We start from the raw sequence: 20,167 nt of genomic DNA, 5'->3' as shown, positions 1-20,167 counted from the left end.
ACAGCTCAGGGTGTCCTGTGCGTGCAGCGCAGCACGGACAGCACAGACCCACGTACTCAACACGCCACGAGCAGAGGCTACCCTAGCTCAGCCACTTTGGCAGCTCCTGGATCCTGGAGTCACCAGGATTTACGACAGTCTTTGTCACAAACTGGAGCAGTCCCAGTGTTCCTCTGTGACTTCGCAGTGGATCCTGCAGATCCACCTCCCAAAGGATCGAGACGTGCGTATGAAAATAAAATCCCACACTTCAAAAACATAACCTGAGCAGCAAAGCCTGGGAAGGTCAACTGCACCAAGAGTTGCTATGGCAGTTCCAGGGTATTTGGAAAATCCTGCCCGAAGGAAGGAGCCGGATACACTGGGATTACAGCTCCTTCCTGCTGGTTGCTGAGAGCAAGGCAGTTGTGATGAGCTCAGGATATGGCCCCTTCTCACTCCAGTGAACTACAGCTGCAGCTAATGACTGTTACCATGTTTCAATTAATAACATGCAACATTACTATGAGTGACAGACTTGTCTAATTTGAATATTACCACTAACCTAAAGACTTTCTAAAGAATAATAAATTTTTTTGAAAATGCGTTTTGGTAGAAATCTTGTTTTGTAAGAGAAAAATAAAGAGTAAAAAGTTAATTTTTCATCAGCTATCTCCACACAAACAGAAGCAACTCCAGATGACACTCCAATATATTTGATATATATTTATGTATACATATCTAGATCTATCTCAGGCACAATAATTTGTGCAAATGCCCTTCTATCCTACAAAGGGAACCTTGTTACTGCACTGAAAATATTGCTGCCTTTAGCCTGCAGTGCACTAGAGGGCAGCCCTACCAAATGGGAGTGAAGCATCTCCTCCCCCGACACCCACAAAAATCAACGTGTTTTACCCTCTCCCAATTTCCTTCTTACAAAAACAGGGTTATACTTTTTTACATCTAGTCATCTAGGTTTTGGGGGGTTTTGCAACTCATAAAATCAGTCTGATTTTTTTTAATTCCTCTTTTTTGTAGATTGTGACCTAATTATAATCAAGTATTGATTATTTATTAAAATAGCTGTAATTCCATGACAGCAAAATCTAATTATTAATCTGCTGAACAGCTCCAGAGGCACAAATTCCTGTCAAAGAACACCAAAATCACAGATTCTGTTGATTTATCTAGACCACTAAGAGAATCACACTGTTCAGATGATTTTTACAATTATCAGAGTACATGTGTAGAGGTGCCTACCTGGCGAGCCTGCATTACAAATGCGATTTTGCACAAAGCTTCCCTTTCTTCTTGCCTCTCTCCTCAACTGCTAAGCAGAAAGCATCTTACCATAAAGATTCTAAAAGTCTGAGGAAATGTTTTATTCTCCTACTTCTGACCCGTTGAAAAAAATCACTCATTAAGTTTGTTAGCTTCTTAAATATTACGTTTTCTTGGTTTGTAAATACTTACATAAAGAGTGTGTAAGTGCATCCGTGTTTTTTTCCTACCACTTTAGGACTGTGCTCTTTGCTTACACCTGCTGATACCAAGGTTTCTAGTCAACTACATCTAAGTGGAAATCAACATTTCCTTGCTATAAAAAACAGCGTGACTGAACAGCGTCTGAGCTAATAAATGTATATGAGGCATTTACAGCTCCTTTTGCAGTCTGCTGGCTTTTATCACAAGTGTAATAAATAGGAAAAAAATGTATTTTTAAAGTGATCTCTCCTTCCACTAACGTTAAACGTACATAACATAATCCCACAAAGGGAGGAAGTAAAAAGGTTTACTTCAAAGCATAGCATATGTCACACACTGAAATTTTCAAACCTTCCCAATCTTTTTCTACAACTACAGATATGTATCTGTAATTTTCTGCTGTCATTTTGTTTTGAACATCTGCCACTTAAGTCTATGTGCACATTACCAGAGCTGGTGGCTTCCCATCTGAGCTGCCTCCAAGTGTTTAATAATCCCCTGCTGTCTGGGGACTTCCAAGGGCACATTTAACATTCCTCTACTATATCCGTGAAACTCTCTTCTACAGAAAGGAAAGAGGTGTTTTGGTATCACTGTACTTGAAAGTCATTACTCCTCTTGTGCATTCTTTAACCATAGACAGATGTCACTCAACACCTTATTTAAAAAAAAAAATCCAAGATATTTTATTACTAAATAAGCAGAATGAAAAAACCCTAAAGGCCACAAGATATCATGGCCCTAAGGGCTTCCATAGCCCTTAGCGGCCTGGACCAGCCTCATCTAGGCCCCCCAACACCCTGCCCCTGGGCCCAGCACCCCATTTCAGCCCCGTCGGGGCCCTCAGTTCTGCTCCAGTGATGCCATGGCATACCAGTCTCCAGCTCTGCTTCTGGCCCCATCCCCTTTTGCTCCTGGCTGGACTCCCTGGACAGACCCCAGACTGGGTTCATGCCCTCACCATGTCTGGGGCTGTCAATGGAGCCCGTTCGTCTGACCGCCCGGCTCTGTCCCCACAGGGACTGCGCCCAGTCGGGGAGGGCACTGCCCACACTGGGTCACCCTTGGCTCCCAGCTCATCCCTCCATGTGGAGCAGCCTCGCTCACACTAATCTCTCACAATAATTTTCATTTTCTTCATCTGTTAACTACCAGTTCATGAAAAAAACAGGAAAGTGGGAAGTGAACCCTTTGTAACAAGCACCCAAGGACCCAGAGATCTTTGACCTCTGCCACAAGGCCTTATCTTGCCCTTTAACAAAACGTTTTTTTGGGCCCAAGTGAGCAAGTGCTTTCATTTTGATGCAACTATGCTTTGCAATGGGTTCCTGAAGCTCTGCTTAGCTTTAAAGGAAATGCCAAGTACAGGTTATCCCTCGGCAGAAACCTCTCCAGCATGGCGCTCGTTGACGTTCGCACAGGATGAGATCTTTGCTACCATCATTACGTTTCAGCTACAGCATCTATAAGCGCCATACTTTCTTACCATCCATTCCAGTTAGCCATCTAGTGCCCTCAATTCTTTCTGTAACTTCTCAATTTCTGCAAATCCTCATTTGATTATAGTTCTATTATTAAACTTAGTAAGTTTCCAAAGCCTTTCAATATGATGCTAATCAACCTTATTCAGAACAGTACAAATGTACAAATTTAATATTAAATATTAAAATGCAAATTTCATACGCTTTCATGTCATAGTGATTTTAAATTACATGATAGTCTGAAAATAAGTTTTAAAGCTCTTCTGAAGCAAGGTCTCTGGGTTTGGTCACAGGCTCAGCACTGAAACAACTGAAAATTTGAGCTGTGACTTCAGAAAACCATTCTCTCACAGGTGAGTTTATTTTTCTGAAAGAGAACCAGAATGTTATTCAACTGTAATGCCTTTACTAGAAGGTTATCTTTTCATTTCCTCTTCCCTTAAATGTCTACCATACCATGTCCATAGCTACAGCAAAATATAACCACAGATCTTTACTTTGAGCCAAGAGCTGATTTTTTTATACATATATTCACGCATGCGTGTAAACTGTATCTATTCTTTCACTAAGCAAACACTCAAGCAAGCTGAGAGGATACAACATTATTCTCCAGGCCTTAATAACCACTAACGATCCCCTAAAGGACTACTGTAGGCAGTTAATATACTATCTAGAACTGGGACAATAACCAGGATCTTAAGATTTCAATCAAACTCTCATCCTTCAGCTAAAAGACTGGTATTATTAACTTAAATGAGTGATTTGTTGTAATTTACCCAGATAATTCTGTGAAGTGGTTCACAGCAACAGAATATTACACATCCAGGTATATCTAGCCTTTCAAATTGATAGCAAAGGGATTAGAAATGAGTAACTGTACAATAGCTTAAAATCACTGAGGTAGAATAATTCTTTTTAAGATATTTTCAATTTTGTTTCCTCTGTAATTCGTGCTTTCATTTTATCAGTCAGTTTCTGTAATTTATACGAAGATGAGCACAGAACAATGTATACTTCCTAATGTATAAGATAGATGTAATGGGAAAAAAAAAATCACTTATCTCACTGATTCTTAGCTTTAAAACTGTCTTTTACAAATGCAATAACAAGTTAATTTTATTATCAATAATCATATATGTGATCGAAAACCTACTGTGATTATTTCCACTTCAAATTACATATGTGAAAAATTGCCTTCAACGTTTTGACTTGTGAAAAATGCAGCTTTCGGCGGGGTGGGGGGAGTGGTGGTGGAGTGGGAAGTGAACTCATTACATGGCATAATATAGAAATACTTAATTTCACCAGATACCGGAGTATCAAGAACTTGAAGTCCCTTCCCATTCTTCATGTAATCTCTTGGCCTCTTATAGTAAACACATACCACCCTTAAAGGTATTCTCCTTCAAGGTTCATGCATCTCACCAGTATGTTCATCCTCCAAGATACACAACAAATTTTGCAAGCAAACCTTTCTTTGTGACCCTACGTTTTGATTTGCCACGGTAGTGTTTCAATTCTACATTTACATTAAGTCCACTGAAGTAAGCCACTACTTGAAAACTACTCCTAGCTTTGCCACAAGTGTTTGAAATATCTTTTAGATCTATGTATCCACCACAGTGACTAATTTAGAAGGACTGAGGTTAGAGAATCAAGCAATGTTGAGTAACTTTGAGCAGCAAGTTCAAAATCTTAGTGATGATACTTATGAGATAATATGACAAACTCTATGAAGTGACACTATGAATTTTGGCCATAATTGGGTGCAGTGCTTCTTTACACAGAGTTCTTTGTTTGAAGCTATACAAAATAGAGGCTTGTTAACATGGTATAACTGCCTCTCTTTCATATTTAGTGCTCAGCAAGCCCTAAAGTAGCTCATAATATAAATTAAGGGATAATATTCATAGTGGAATATATGAGGCACTAAATGACTAGCAGATGATTGAACAGATAAGTTGAGATTAAAAAAAAAAAAAAAATCTGTTTACTGGCACTGTAGTCCAACACCATGCCCATTATTCCATTAATGCCAGTAGAAAAGAGACAAATAAGCAGTTACATTTTGGAGGTAATACAGCTCATTTTTTTTAACCTTCGTGCAAGTTACGTGCTGCTGCTGTGCTGGACTGCTCTGTTATTCTTTAAATGGGAAATGGTTTTCATTACATGTTAGAAAGGAAGGATTAACTTCATGGCTGTAAATTTATTGAAAAAACATAACTTAAATTTTATTTTAGAAATGTTAGAAACTGATGACGTGTTCAACCTTAACTGATTCACTAACGTCTTTTATCTTCCGTGTATTCTTCATTACTTGTATAATTTCTGGCAGAAAATCTTCATTATTATTGTAATTAAATCTCACCATAACATGAAATCCCACCATAATGAAGCAATGATGTATTACTGCTCAACTGCTCATTAGAAACAAGACTTGAGCGAATTTCTAGTAAATTCCTGCAGGAAGAGAAAGCAGTGGCAGCTACACATATGCATGGCTATTTAAACATCTGGTGGAGCAGGGTTTGAACCAAAATGTCCCCCCCTCTCCCTAATGACAACCTGTGGATCCCTCTTCTCCCATTCTCTCCTCATGATAATTTAAGCATTTTATAGAGACTAAAGCCACTCACTCCCCAGCACTCTGCAGCAGTACAGTAAACGTGTTCTGTGAGAGGAGAGGGTCCTGCTGTAACATTTTATTCCAGCTGTCTCAAATGCTGGGTTCCTGCATACTTTCTCCAACACACCTTTATTTTCTTTGCTTTACTGTTGGCTCCGATTGTTTGGTTTGAGAGGGTGATTCATCCACAAACATGCAGTTTCTTCTAACCCTCCCACCCTAGAAAAGCAAACAAATTGTATTTCTCCCTGTTCCGATTCAAGGTTTAGGTTGTCAGAGAAACAAATGGAGCTTTCCTGTGTAAGCAGGTGGGAGCTCTGCACTGCTACGGCATCATTACAACTGAGATCATGCCATTTGCTTCCAGCTTGAATATGAAGGACCGCAAGAACAGTCATGTTGATGAAGGACCATTCAGAGCAACCATGCCGGAGATAAAGATTTAGCTGTTACACATTTTTGTGTGGTTGGTTTGTTTCTTTTATGCAAAGTTCCCAAGGAAGGGAAGACTTAGCATAGTCATTATGAAAGACTCAAATTCACACCCACAATATGTACCAATCAATGCACATAATGCACGATCTAAAGCATATGATGACTTCTAACTTCTCAATGGCATACTTCTCTTGAAAAACTAGTTTGACGGTTGCAGTTTGTGTACTCTCTGATGATAGCAATATGTTTATTGATGTTCATGGGTATAGTCAGTTTTACTAAATCTGGAAATTCATTGTATAATGTTTATAACAGTCCACTGGGAGTAAGGCACGGTAGGAATTATATGAAATATTTGGTTGGCAGTCTTGTAATATGGCATTGCTAGAAACAAATAGATCTGGTTTTATTTATTCATGTTGCTTTATCACTTTGAATCATCAGCCAGAGATAATGGCTTCATTACACCACATACTCTACTTGAAAAACTAGAAAGAAAACCAATCCCAGAACACAGAAGGAGGAGAAAAAGCAATTATAACAAACAAGAAAGAGACATAAAGTAATACAAAAATAATGCTGGTAATAATAATGAGAGGAGGACACAGCATAAAATATGCAAGTACCTTACAGGCCCCATGATACAGAAATTCTTATAATATGTATTTAGGAACACATTACTCATTTAACAGCAATATAAACTGGAAATAGGTTAGTCCTGTTTCTGTTAAGAAGCTCTATTACCATAGTAATTGTTTCCAAATGCTAAATCCAAGCAGGGACTTGGACTATTGCCTTAATGCTTGCTTTTGGTTTTCTCCAGTTCAATTTTGTGTTATTAATGACAGCAATCTGCACAACTGTTATGTTAGGGCCTACAGTGTATCTACACTTGGTTTATTTCCTATTTGGGGTCACAAACACTGTATTAAAATAATTGGTCTAAACCACCTTCTAAATAAAGTAGAAGCTCATTTACTACTAAGAAGAATCAGACACATCCAGTTCCTGGTCCCAGAGCAGGAGCAAAAGACAGGCTGAATGGGAACAACTCCTCCAGAGCCACGGCAGAGGGATGTTCATCCTCACGCAGAAGCACCCTGTCCCTGAACACGGGCTCTGGTTTGACAGATGGTCTGGCAGAAATCGTGAGTTTTAGAACCCCTTCAATTCCCTGTGCAGACATCTTAATTGGTCAGCAACAAATTATAAATTACTCCAATGAAACAGTGAACACGCTCATCAGGAGTTATCTGTTTAGGTATGCCCTAAAGCAGCAGCTCGGAGCGTGGTTAAGATTGCACAGGAATAAAAGCCGGAATTGGAATCAGGCAATACACTGTGCATGAGGCTCTAGACCGCTACATAACGCGTGTCATTTATGCCATCACGCCTTCAAGACTTAGGGCTGGATTCAGTGCCCTGTAAACATCCTCACTGAGCTGCTGGACAGAGATCAGTTCTCTCTGTCAGCTTACCAGGATGTGCTGACGTGGGCCCTGTACAAGGTGTACACCGCCTCTACCCTCAATGGAACTTTAGTGCCTTGCCCTCTCTGTGCTGATCAGGACCTTTCACCTCCAGCAAAGTCACATCAGCTCTCCCCCCTCAGAACAAGGGGGAATATGAGTCTTTCCCATTGAGAACAAACCCAGACTGCATTGCAACACACTTTGTTACTTCTGTATTTCTTTTCATACCCGAGGCCTGCTCTCCTTGTTCTCACTTGGCTTCCAAGACTCTGCACCCCTCTCCTGCTGCTCTGCCTCTTGAATCAACCATTCAAGGTTCCTCTTGTGGATTCCTTCTCATCTCACACAGAGGTAGCACAAGGCTCTGATTTTGATCTCCACCTTTCCCCCCCTCCCTGTAAATTTTGTATCTGGAAAGTTCATCTATAAGATCAAATTAAACCATTCTTTATATTTTAGACATCTCTTGTGACCAAGGCTCTAAATTTCTACCATCTGACATTAATGACATCTGCCTAACAAAATGAGATATTAAAAATGTTTTTTCCACAAGCCTCCCCCATTCTCTCAACTGCTATTCACAATACTACTATTCTACTTGCCACTCAAGGCTGGAACCTAAGCATCATCTTAATCTCAGCAATACATATAATATTTAATTATGTCCACTGATCTGTTGCAAAAGTCAGCGTGTCACTGACTATGACACTTAATCATTTCTTTGATTTATTCTCTTTCTCATTTAAAATATAAGCTGCTTGCCCTCACTTCCAGGCCCTGTTCTGTCTCTAGCCTAACACTTTTTACTGCAGAAATTGTTACTTCTGGCTCCAGCCCAGTATTCCAGCCTCTCACATACTGCCTTTCCAAACAAGCATCACCACGCTCCCCTTTTGTTGCTCACGTGTGGGAAGAGTTTCCAGGAAAACAAGAAACCTATTTTTTGATCCTACTAATCCCTTTCTTAAGTTCTCTATTCCCACACCACCTCCTTTGACAATACACAAGCTGCTGTTACACTAAGGCCACCAAGCTGAACGGTATCGCTCCCCTGTACCCTGTCACTAATGAATACAATACAAACGCACCATCATACAGCTGGGTCAGCCCTATGATGCAGACTATAGCTTTTCTCTGAATACGTTCCTATTTGAAAACAAGTACCTTTAAAAAAGCCCACAAAACCACCCAAACCAACCCAAACACTTAATTCTTCCAAAATTCACTGTGCTGGGAAAAAGTTTCTTTTAGGAAAAAAAAAGGTTTGAGCAACTTCCTCCTTAAAAGTGTAACAGAAAAGGCTCAGGGAATGATGTCAAAAGCTATGTTTTTCTTTGACTGACTTGGAAACTGCCGGAGAAGAGTGCAGACTATTAGGAAACAGGTGACCTGCATCTCAGTCTGGGAAATTTTGCAGAGACAGAGAGGTATTGTAGAAGCCTTCTTACATTGTCATCAAAGCTAATAATCGGAGACATTTACTGTCCCTAAAATAATTCTGAGCTCAGTAGAGACTGACAAACAGAATTACTCAAAATCATGTGGCAATTCATAGCATCTGCAGATACACAGTAAGCAGAACCCGAGACTGATTCATATATGCTAAATACTTTCCAGACTTACATTTAAACTGAAGTTGTCACATACGAAGTTCACATTTGTGAGCTATGCTTTTGTTCCTGCTACAATTTTTGCTTCTTAGCTAAAATACGAGTAATTAAACTCTCTTCTCTCCCACAGCTCACAGTTCTTCACAGACAAAGTCAACAAAAATGAAGCAACTGCGCAAAAGGACTCGACTGACTGGCTCCAGAACTGCACCTTTGTAAATGCAAGGAGGCATGATTTAGAGCATCTAAAATATCTTCTCCTCTTGGACATGAGTACATCAACCAAATTAAGATGGGTAAGTGCTAATGTTTCAGCTACAAACGCTTTTCATTTGTGGATCGTTACCAAACAGAATACCATTATCCCCCTATTACTGGTGAGATAACTGAAACCCAGAGGTGATGCTGTAACTCACTGCATAACGACTCATTGTGTAAGACCGCTAAATAAGCCTGCTCCTTTGCAGCTCTGTATTTTCAAGCAGCAGAATCTGAAATATAGGATGTGGTGTGCCATATCAGCACTCAATACACCCGAATGGTTCATAAAATTACAATTTATGAGAGCTTTAACTGAAACGTGATGGTGTCATTTTTGCAAACAATTCCATTAGGTACTTACTTCAACCTTTCAGGGATTCTAAAGGACTAAACATTTATATATGTTTCAGTTATTCTTGTACTTCATAAATCTATGATCCAAGATTTAACTATGTAATTGCATATAGCAAAGTAATTATAGCTGTTATAAAGTGTATGTTTAACTGAACAAGTTGCTGTCAGAAAAAGGCAGTAGCTTCATACAAGTGAAAAAGCAGGAAAGCAGACATACTGCTACCGTGCTCTGGTGTTTCATCGGGACACCTGTAAGGGTTGATGAAGTATTTTGTAACAAATAGGAGAGGATGCTATCAACTGACAAGTTATTCCTCTTACCTTTACTCTCACTGTGACAGTAGCGAGACCAGGAGGCATAGTGCCCTTGCTATCGAAGGCTTCCACAAGAAAGGTGAAGGTTGCTTCTGTGTCAGAGAATGATTCATAATCCAAGGACTTCAAAAGTGATAACTCGCCTGTGTATTTGTTCAGTGCAAAATACTGTAGTGCTTCCTGTGTCCGTATTCGATAGTTAACATCAGAACCAAGATCAATATCCTTTGCCTAGAGCATGCCATACAGAAAAAAAAAAGATGTACTTAAAACCAAACAAAATCCATTTTCACAAAAAATCCCTACTAGATTTAAAGAACATAAAAAAGCAAGCTACTGCAAACAAATTTAATTTCATTATATTATTCTAATAGTATTTGATGTACTTAATACTATTGCACAAACACGAGGAAGACAAATCCACTTAAGGTTATAAAATCCAGAGATACCCGCCGCAGGAAATGAGCACAATATTCTGGGCAAGAGTCGCTGGAAGCTCAGTCTGTTCTTGTTCTCTTCCCTGGGCACCTGCCATCGGCCACTGCCAGGGAGAGGATGCTGGGCTAAGCAGACGTTTGATCTCACCCCCGTATGGCAGCACGGATGTTTTTATTTCATGCCAGTATTTAGACAAAAAATATTAATCTTTATCAGGAGAAGGAGTATTATGCAATTGCTTTATCTGTAATTTGACATTAGATTTATCTGCAGTCAGGTTCAGAGACAACCGTTCTTGTTGAAATTGTCTCAGGGCAGATTCTTCTCATTAAAGGATCCTGACCAAAACATCAGGAGGATACATAGACTGCTTACGGGAGGTGAATCTCAGCTGTCTTTAGAGATCTAGCTCATCCTTGAACAATTAACTCTCACTTGTCTGAGTATCTTTTATAGTCAGTGAAGAGAAGACAACACGTCCAGGTGCCCACTTTACTCCAGCTATCTTAGATGATGATCTTGGTATTGGATGAATTGCTTCTGGAAGCAACTGTTCATCTCCATTAACTATAATGTGAGGTGAGACATCTGGGTTGACTTAAATGTCTAAATCAGCTGAGATAAAGCTCTCTTTTCCTACTAATGTAAACAGGTAGAAGCAGTATGATAAGCTTTCAAAAACAAATCAAAAGCACTTTAAATGTGTAAAACAATATTCCAAGAAATGACAATAGTAGTGTAGGTTTTGTTCTTTGTTTTTTAGCAATTGCTCTTATTTCCAAATGAACCTCAGCTTCAAAGTATTTTTATGTACCTGTCTAAACGTCATGCATTTTTCAGTCTGTTAAGTGTCACAACTTCCCCCACTCCAGTTTGCAATCTTTTACTGCAGTCTCACTGACAAGTTAAATAAGAACATGCTTAGTATTGCAGAACATTTACAAAACATCTCCTTCACTCTATAATGCTTTCTTACCTCTATTTGCAGGAAGACAGTGCCTGGTGGTAGATTTTCTGGCACGCAGACAGTGTAGGAAGCATTAGTAAAAACAGGGCTGTTGTCATCAATATCCAGCACCTTGATCGCTACAGTTAGTGTTGAACGGCGGGGGTCCACAGCTCCGTCTGTTGCTTCAACAATAAGTTCATAATAGTCCCTTACTTCTCTGTTCAGTTTAACTGCTGTATAAATGCTACCATTTGATGTGATCCGGAAAAGATTGTTGAAGTTTGCCAAACTGTAATGAACTTGACCATTAACACCAGCATCTGGGTCTGTAGCCTAAAGAAATAGAAAAAAGAACCATGTGTTAATGTACATTTTAAATACAAGCAACACAACTACATGGGACTAACAAGGTAACCTAGGGTAATATTCTACAGAGTACTAATGCTTGTGTGGCTATTCAGCATTTCTTGTTTACAGCAGCTTGCCTCCCTCTAATATTTTCCTGAGGACAAAATATCCCACAGAAACAAACCCCTTAATTTGCAGTGACAGAAGGTAGGTTTACTAGATCCCAACTGGACTTCAGGAGAAAATACAGGTTTAGTTGCTCAGCCTTGGACAGCTGTGCACATAAGCAGAAGACAAACTAGATACTTTTAAAGTCAAGTCCTCAGATACTTCTAATGCTGAAGTATCTTCAGCGTTAGGTGGTGTCTGAGGGGAATTTTTATTTTACACTGTTTGATTTAGATTTTTCATTGCTGCTCAAATCATTATGGAGTACATGCTTAGATGAAAGATGAATACAGTCAGCAGATAGCTAGAATGGACACATTAGTTAGAAATTTTCATTTCACTTAACATGTTTGTCACAGTGAGATTTTAACCGTTGCTCTGTGAAGAACTACTTAACTTTCTGTAGTTTGTTTATCGTGTTCTTCAAAACCAAATGTTACTACCATTTCATCCTTATTCTTCTGCACTCAGAAGAGGCAGATGATTGCAACTGAAAACTGTTTAGATTTTGTTCAGTTGGTATCTTTGTTCTCACACACTGAACTAAGTCTCAAATTTCAGTATTAGCCAAATAATTCTTGCTATTACATGACTGCCCTTACAGGGATGGACAAAATTCATATGTTTTCCCTAGAGCTACCAGGCCCTCAACACAGTCTGAATGCTCACCTGTTATTTTTCCTCCTCTTAATTAAACTATGACATGATGAATAACGTTATGTAAATTAAACAAAGGGCATTCTGTAAGCAAAGTATTTTGATTTATTTGACTTTATAAATGAGGGTACAGACATCGGGGAAGATCATAAGAGACTTTCATGTTTTGTTATCAGAACAATTGTCAGGAAGTTTCCATGAATGTTTAATTCTGGTGAAGGTATTTATTGTAAGACTTTGTAATGAAACCATTTATCTTCCTAGAAATCAATTAAAAGTTAATTAAAATTGTTAATAAGAAAAATTTCACTGTGCTTTCCTCCCGCACTACATCAATGCGCTAAGCAGTAATGGCTACAACTTCATAATGACCAGTCTATGGATAAAACAGCCTTTTAATCGACATCTTTCAACATACGGTTGATTTGCTTAGTTTACAATCAATTCTATTTCCTCCGTAGAAATAACTGATTTGGGGCAGAAAGACCTCCTAGATGACATACTGGGAAACCACCAGAAAGCTAGTCAAGGAGAAAAGTTTAAAGTATACAGTAACAGACACTCAGCCCCACTGAAAGCAAAGCATAGGAAATGCAGAGTAAGTTCCAGAGTTTCTGGATAAGACACTAACAGCACTATTCACCTTCATAAGACTTAATCTCCAACACATGCGTGAGGTCAGTCCTCATACTTAGCCTCTAATTTAAGTCAAAGCCATATTACAGCAATTAAATTGATACTAAACAGCTGGAGTTAAAAACCAAACAAAAAACCACAAAAACCTCTAAGAATAATCTGAAATACTACTACCATTAGAAACTATGAGAATAAACCAGGCAACATTTTTATTTAAGATTAATTTGGAAGTCTGTTTTTGAACAAACTTATTTTTTTAGGAAAGTAAATTAAAATTACTTTCAAATATATGGCAGGCTTTGCAATTTGGTTCCTAAAAACATGACTATGTAAGTTGCAAACTTGTTTGTGTACATCCTTGGGCACAAACATCTTTTCCACATTCTGCATTTGTTTCCACGCAGAGTAGCAGGCAAATCATCGTTATTAAATCCAGTTAAACTAATTGTTATAGTACCACTATAACACTGGTGAGAAGTCAACCAAAGACACATGAAGACAAGCATTAGCTCTGTGCATTTTTTCATATCTTAGTCCTGTGCTTCCACAGCACGGGGCAAATTCAAATTTCAGAAGGATGCTCTGACTGAACCCTCAAACAGAAGTTTGCTGCACTTTGTCCACTAAAATTTCTACCATATGGATTCTCTGACTATCTAGGAGATAAAAAAAATCAGCTTTTCTCCAAGCTTCCTGCTCTATCTGTGGCGTTACACCAGAGATGACTACTGCCCGTTTACCAAGTTGCCATTGCTTGGGCAGCGCTTTGTGTTACCCTCTGATGAACACCATGCACAGCCACTGAGGAGAAGGGCAAAGCTGAGAAGTTACAACAAGTTGTACAAGCACTGTCCAACCTACCTACAGGCGGCTTTGCGACCCTGAGAGACTTGGAAAGGCCAGAAAGTTGTATGTGGTGGCTACCAAGCCCATGCCAGGGGCTGCCTTCTCCTGCCCAGCCCCCCGTATTGCACAGCAGAGGGGCTTTTATATGCCGTAGCAGCCTTTCCCTGTCCCCACACCTTTCCCTGCCCCACCGTGGGTCTCCCCACAGGCTGCTCTGAGTCTGCTCTGGCACCTGAAGCTCCTTTTCCTCCTCAGTGCTTGCAGGGCTGTTCCTCACTCCTCGCTGCCGGGAGGCGTTCTGCCCTTTCTTAGTTCTGTTTCCCAGCGGCACCACCAGAGTTGCTGACAGGCTGAGCTGTGCCCTGTGGGGCCACTGGAGCCAGCTGGAACCAGTCAGAACCAGCTGTGTCTGACCTCTCCCCACAGAGACCCCTCAGCCCCACTGCCAGCCCTGGGCATGGGCATTCCGTACACACGTATATATGTTCAAAATTGAAGTGCATCTTTTTAAAGAATCAAAATGGACTTTATTGTGAAAAAGCTGTAAGAAAATGCTATTATTTTACCAAATTAGATCGCTTTTACAGTTTAAGATCGCAATTAATATTTTATCGCTATAAACTTGAAAAGAGATAATGTACTCTTTATGGATATGAAACAAAAAGAGTTTAATCTGTTTTCTAGAAGAATCCTATCTCAAGGGTATACGAAATTAACTCTTTCCACATGGAAATCATTTCACAGAGCCTCTCAGAGCCTGTGGGCAGCAGCTCCACAGAGAGGTCCTCGAAGGACTCACTGGTGGCATGGTTACTGTCTGTTCCGATTTGCACTATTGCTTTGTATCAAAACGGATGACTTCCAGTCATCCCAATTTCATCCCCACACTCTGTCACCGACGGGTACAAGCTGGCATGCACGTATTACAAGCCTTGACTGGAAGGTAAGGGAGGAGGAGGTCTGCACAACGAGGAGCTGGGCTTTCAGAAAGTCCTGCTTCAGAAATCAGCCCTGCTTGAACTCATCGGTACCCTTAAACAGAAGCCAGCAACATCCCGATAAATTTAATACGATTTGCTCATTACCAATGCTGAGCTGAATTACCTGGGTATAAAGTTACCAGAGGTGGAGAGAAGCAAGCAAACATTTCATTTCTATATTACCTGAGTCCCAAGGAAAGTCCCAAAGACAAAGCCAAGGAGACTATGGCAGGACTAAAAAATGGTGAGAGCACATTGCTATGCCCAATGCCTCACGCAAGGCTTTCAACAACTCATCCTCACCGATTTGCACATAAAAAGTATGGTAAGAGTGTTGAAGCTTTAGCTGGTAAAGGGCCACCAGATGATAACAGATCTTAAAAGGAGCTACAGATCTATTTACAGGCAGAAATCTCTTCACAGCCTTGCCGATGTTTCTCATACAAGAAATGCAGGCTTTGTAGAGGCAGCAGAAACAGCAGGCGTGATTGCTGTAGGCAACAGAGCCCTCAAAGGCCACAGGGGAGACAGACACCATAGAAACTGAGAACAAAAAAAACCAAACCCACCACCACCAAAACCAACCAAACAAACAAAAACCCCAAGAAAAAGGAACCAGCAAAAAGAGGGAAATTTCCAAAGTAATGGAAAAGATCCCAAGACGGGACAATAGTGTCATTGCATCTCAAACGCTGGAGGTGGTGAGAATTTCCTCCAGCACCACTAATGGCTGAGAGGATCTGAGAGACAGAGCTCCACGCGCTGCTTCTGTCATCTCTATTACATGATACTACATGGAGGGGAAGACTTGCATATGACCACCCACTGGATATGACCAAGGATGAAAAAATATCCAACCACAAGAGCTGCACGGAGGTACACCATCTGCATAACCAGATGAGCACTCAAAGGAGGAGAGGAGAGCTGTTTGGGGTGTACGTCCTCTCATCGCACCCCTTTGTTTTGTTCCCTGGAGGTTATCTGCTCCCCAACTAATCTCCGAGCCATACACCCTCAGCCAGGCAGTCAACCCACAGCAATCTTAGACCACAGCAAGTCTCAGGCTTGTTTCAGTTCAGATCAAGTTTGGTGGTCCTGGGATTATGACATTCCAGGCTGTCTGAGCTTCTGCACAGAGACATCACAGGTATGAATCCAGGCTTCGTGGGCAAAACTGTCCATGTCAGCCTTTCCAGAAATAGGCAGAGAGTACCTGTTTAAAGGACTAAGCTCTGCAAGCTGAGCCACAGGACACTACAAATTCAGATCAAGAATCTCTCTCTGATGTTTTGACTCTACCATCTGCTCCTGACTTTTCTAGTCAGTGCTTTCTCCAATTGCTCCCAAAATCTATCTGCTATGAGGTACGAAAGGATGTCAGCTCTGGGGTCTCTCCAGCAAGCAGCTCCCGTGTCTGTTTTCAGCTATAACAATGAAATACAAATCACAGATAATTTTCTCTGGGCTACACCAACATTCTTAATAATTTCTTCCATTAGGTAAGGTCCATTAGGAGTAAAAAAGATCAAGGCAAACACTGAACACAAAATTGGCCAGATGTCTTTCTATTCCCCATAGTGCAGTCTCTGTCTCACCGTAGCTTCAAATCCCTACACATTTGATCTTGCACGTATGTGTAGGATATGTGCAGAACACATTTTTCCCCGCTATGATAAGCCAAAGCTGCGAAAGTTGAGGGCAGTGCAAGTGATAATCCACATTTCCAAAGACAATCACTCACTCTTGCTCCGCCACAGCGGGATGTCAAGACCAGACAACTGAAGAAAGAACCTACTCACTTCTGCCTTGTTTTCCTGCTAGAAGATTTTTTTGTTGCATCCAGCCCTAACCCAAGTCCTCCTTCCCCTCATCCCTACAGTCGTCAAAGGGAAGGAAAGTATCAGCTCAAGTGCCTATAGAGGCAGAGCCGGGTAACAAGCAAGAGGGCGAAGGAGCCTGAGGCACTCTGAGCCATCACACGAGCACTACTGCAACACCCGAGTTCCCACCCATCATATTACCCCCAAGATCTGCCAACACATTCTGGTGTTTGATCACTTGCAATCACATGCAACACACTTGGTAAATCTGGATAGGAAACTAAGCTGCTTTTGCTGTTCTGGGTAGAAGAAAAATTTGGACCCGTCCCTCTGCACGCTCAGAGGTTTTCCTCTGTTCTTATTGAAACTGGTTCAAGCAGCCTGATCGGCAAATTTACTACACCAGTGTTACACAAATGAAGAGCTCATAAATTCACTTAAGTCAACGCGGCCTAACCAAAAGGGATTTTGTCAGGATAGAGGAGCCTGCTTTACATAGGTCTAAGGTAATTTATTTTCTTTAAACTGAGAGCATCTGCAGGAGTATAAATTAGACTTAAAAAAAAAAAAAACAAAACGAAACAAAACAATCCCTTGGTGACTAGCTCCTCTTGCCAATGCTGCAAGAGATGCAGCAAGATGAGATGCACGTTTCTACCTCTCCCATCTCATTATGTTTATTCAGAATTAGGAAAAGCATGTTCTTCTGAAGAGTCTCTAGTAACTACTGCTATTATTCTAATAACATCTCAGATCTACATGACTACTCTCATCTCCATCTCTCATGGGACTAACTTACAAAGTACTGCATGATAAAACAAACATGGAAACCTAGGAATATAAATGAATCGTTACTTTATTTCCTGGAAAATACATCCCACGTTTACTGGAGATGCCATAATCTACAAGGTGATAGCCTTTATCTGTTGTGGTAAGCTTAAATTTGCAGTACCAACTATGCTTAAACATTACTAAGAAACCCTCACGAATATAAACCAATAGCGTTCCAGAGTAACAAATTACCTTCCTCCATCTCAAACAGCTTGAAAACACAATTCTGGGAGATCTGAATTACCAAAATATCTCTTGAAGCATCATTAACTCTGAAATATAATGACAAGTGCTTAAATGTCAACAATATTCATTATATCATTATAATTATTTTCAAAAGAAACCTCCTACTAACATCCACAACTCTTGCTTACAATGGGTAACAGGATTTAAGCAGGTTAATTGAAGATCTATGCTCGGACTGCTGGAGCTGGAAAACACCAAAATAAGGCAGTGTGTTGTTATTCATACGTCTATACAGCGGAGGCAAACATGACACGTATCCCCTCACTAAAGCTGCAAGTTGAAACCCTTCTTAGAGACCACTTTGCCACCAACCCAACTTCCTCCAGGCACTATTTTCCTGCAGGTCTTCTTCAGGGACAGAAGTTCCCCATGATCCCTACCCACCCCAACAAAAGCTCCTGATCTCTGACAGCCTCTCCAGTATTCCAGCAAAAACTGCAGCTCGAGGGAGGGATGGAAATTGTGCTGGAGGGATACAAAGGATGCTGTTGGTGGGAGTTGGGTTATTGTTTTCATGGATGATAACATGATTTTTTTTTTATTATTATGGGTTTAATGGGTTTATTATTATGGGTTTATTACTTTTATGGGTTTAAAAGATTCCCAAGCCCCTCAATTGTGTCAAATAGCAAATCAAGTGTGGGTGGGAGCACTAAATTGGATTTTGTACTTGTTTTCAGGGAGATTACTGTTTGTGCTTGTAGAACAAAATTAACATCTCCTGGATGCAGTAAGAGGCCACAGATATTTGAAACGTTTCTGACCTCTTGGTCATCCATAAAAGTCTGGAATTTTCCTTCTTCCCTAAATTTCAGAAAGGCTTTTCCTCTCTTTCATTTCTTTTTGCCTGCTTCTACACAGTCCTTTCATTTACCCATTTCATTCATCACGTGCTCTAAGCAAAGGAAAAGATTAGAAGGTACCAACAGTTTTGAAAGACTTCTGTCAGCTGGACTCAAAATAATGTCAAAAGGAGGAAACAAGGAAATACTTTTGTCCTTCCAGAGTTGACAGCAGTTTTGCACACACTTTTCTCTTGCTTCACGCAGTTAGATTAATAAAACTTGCTCCTAAACATACATGGCATCGCTGTATGCCCATTACAGATAGTTGCAATACTCCCTTGCAGCCCCAAAACCTACAAGAGTTCATTTCTGCAGAACTTCCTATAAAACTGACATTTAAATTACATTATTCATATAAAGAAAAAAAAATTATTTTACAGACTTGCAGGATTAGAGGACTGCAGGTTTTGTACAAGTTTCAGATAAGAAATGATATAATGCTTTTATTCTGTGTTCATGCTCAACCAAAAGTACACACCAGGCTTTTTAACTTACTTGATTCTGCTATATAATTTCTGACATGCCACAAAACTTAACGTTTTACTGCAAGAAGAGACAGAGGCTTAGTTACGATGTGTGATAAATCTTAAATGTTCTGAATTATTAGCCTGCACAAAATGACTTGATGAAGAAAGATGATATAAAGAATATAAAATAAAATCGGACATTGTAATATCAGGAGGCAAATTCCGTGATCTGTCACTGGCTGGGGCAGTTCAGTTGGGTGTAGCTGGTCTAAAAAAATTGGATAGGCAAAAATGAAACTCAGAGGCAGCACCCTCAAATTTTGTCTATCTTGAAATTTCAAGGCAACGCCTACTTCTTTAAGAGAACAAACTAATGCCTTACACACACATGCTTTTGAAAAACACTACAGGTTTTGTGTATATCCTCCACGAACTTTTCAAAAGAAAAGTATCTTATTGAACTACCAAGTCGCACCAGCTCATCATTTTTCTCATAACTATACTTAGAGTAATTTGTTAGGGTAAAGGTAACACATGGTACATTTTCAAATACTGACATATTTTAGCCATTATACAAGATAGGAAAACCTTTGATAATTACTTTCATAGTCAATGCTAATTCCAGTGCATCTGGAGGGTTAGTTCAGAAACCCATTAAATGTGACTCTAAATAAAACTACGCAGTAAGAACAGTTAAACGCTACAAGCAAATATAAATTAAAATAAATGAAAATCAGAAAGCTCATGGCTGCAAAAACATGATTTAATGGACTGGTGAATCTCCTACAAAAGTGAATCACATTGTAACGCTTAAAAATAGACAAGCTTTCTTCAGTCTGGCACACAACCAAATTCTAAATTTAGAGACTTGCACTGCCTCTTTTTACTTGAAAGATGATTAGAAATTTTGCT

At 40.0% G+C, this 20,167-nt stretch overlaps 1 protein-coding gene across 5 annotated transcripts in view; it reads right to left on the bottom strand.

Annotated features, from left to right (window-relative positions):
* The window catches only part of PCDH15 (protocadherin related 15), a 419,295-nt gene that overhangs the window by 115,546 nt on the left and 283,582 nt on the right, over positions 1-20,167 (bottom strand). For all 5 annotated transcript variants that reach the window (XM_050898730.1, XM_050898731.1, XM_050898732.1 and 2 more), the window contains 2 exons: positions 11,439-11,744; positions 10,031-10,255 (listed from right to left, as the gene is read on the bottom strand). In XM_050898730.1, the coding sequence (XP_050754687.1) occupies positions 10,031-10,255; positions 11,439-11,744 (531 nt within the window). The remainder of the gene's footprint in view (positions 1-10,030; positions 10,256-11,438; positions 11,745-20,167) is intronic.

This window comes from Gymnogyps californianus, chromosome 6, assembly GCF_018139145.2.
Source record: "Gymnogyps californianus isolate 813 chromosome 6, ASM1813914v2, whole genome shotgun sequence".
NCBI classification, from domain to species: Eukaryota; Metazoa; Chordata; class Aves; order Accipitriformes; family Cathartidae; genus Gymnogyps; species Gymnogyps californianus.
This window is presented reverse-complemented; position numbering and strand designations above follow the sequence as displayed.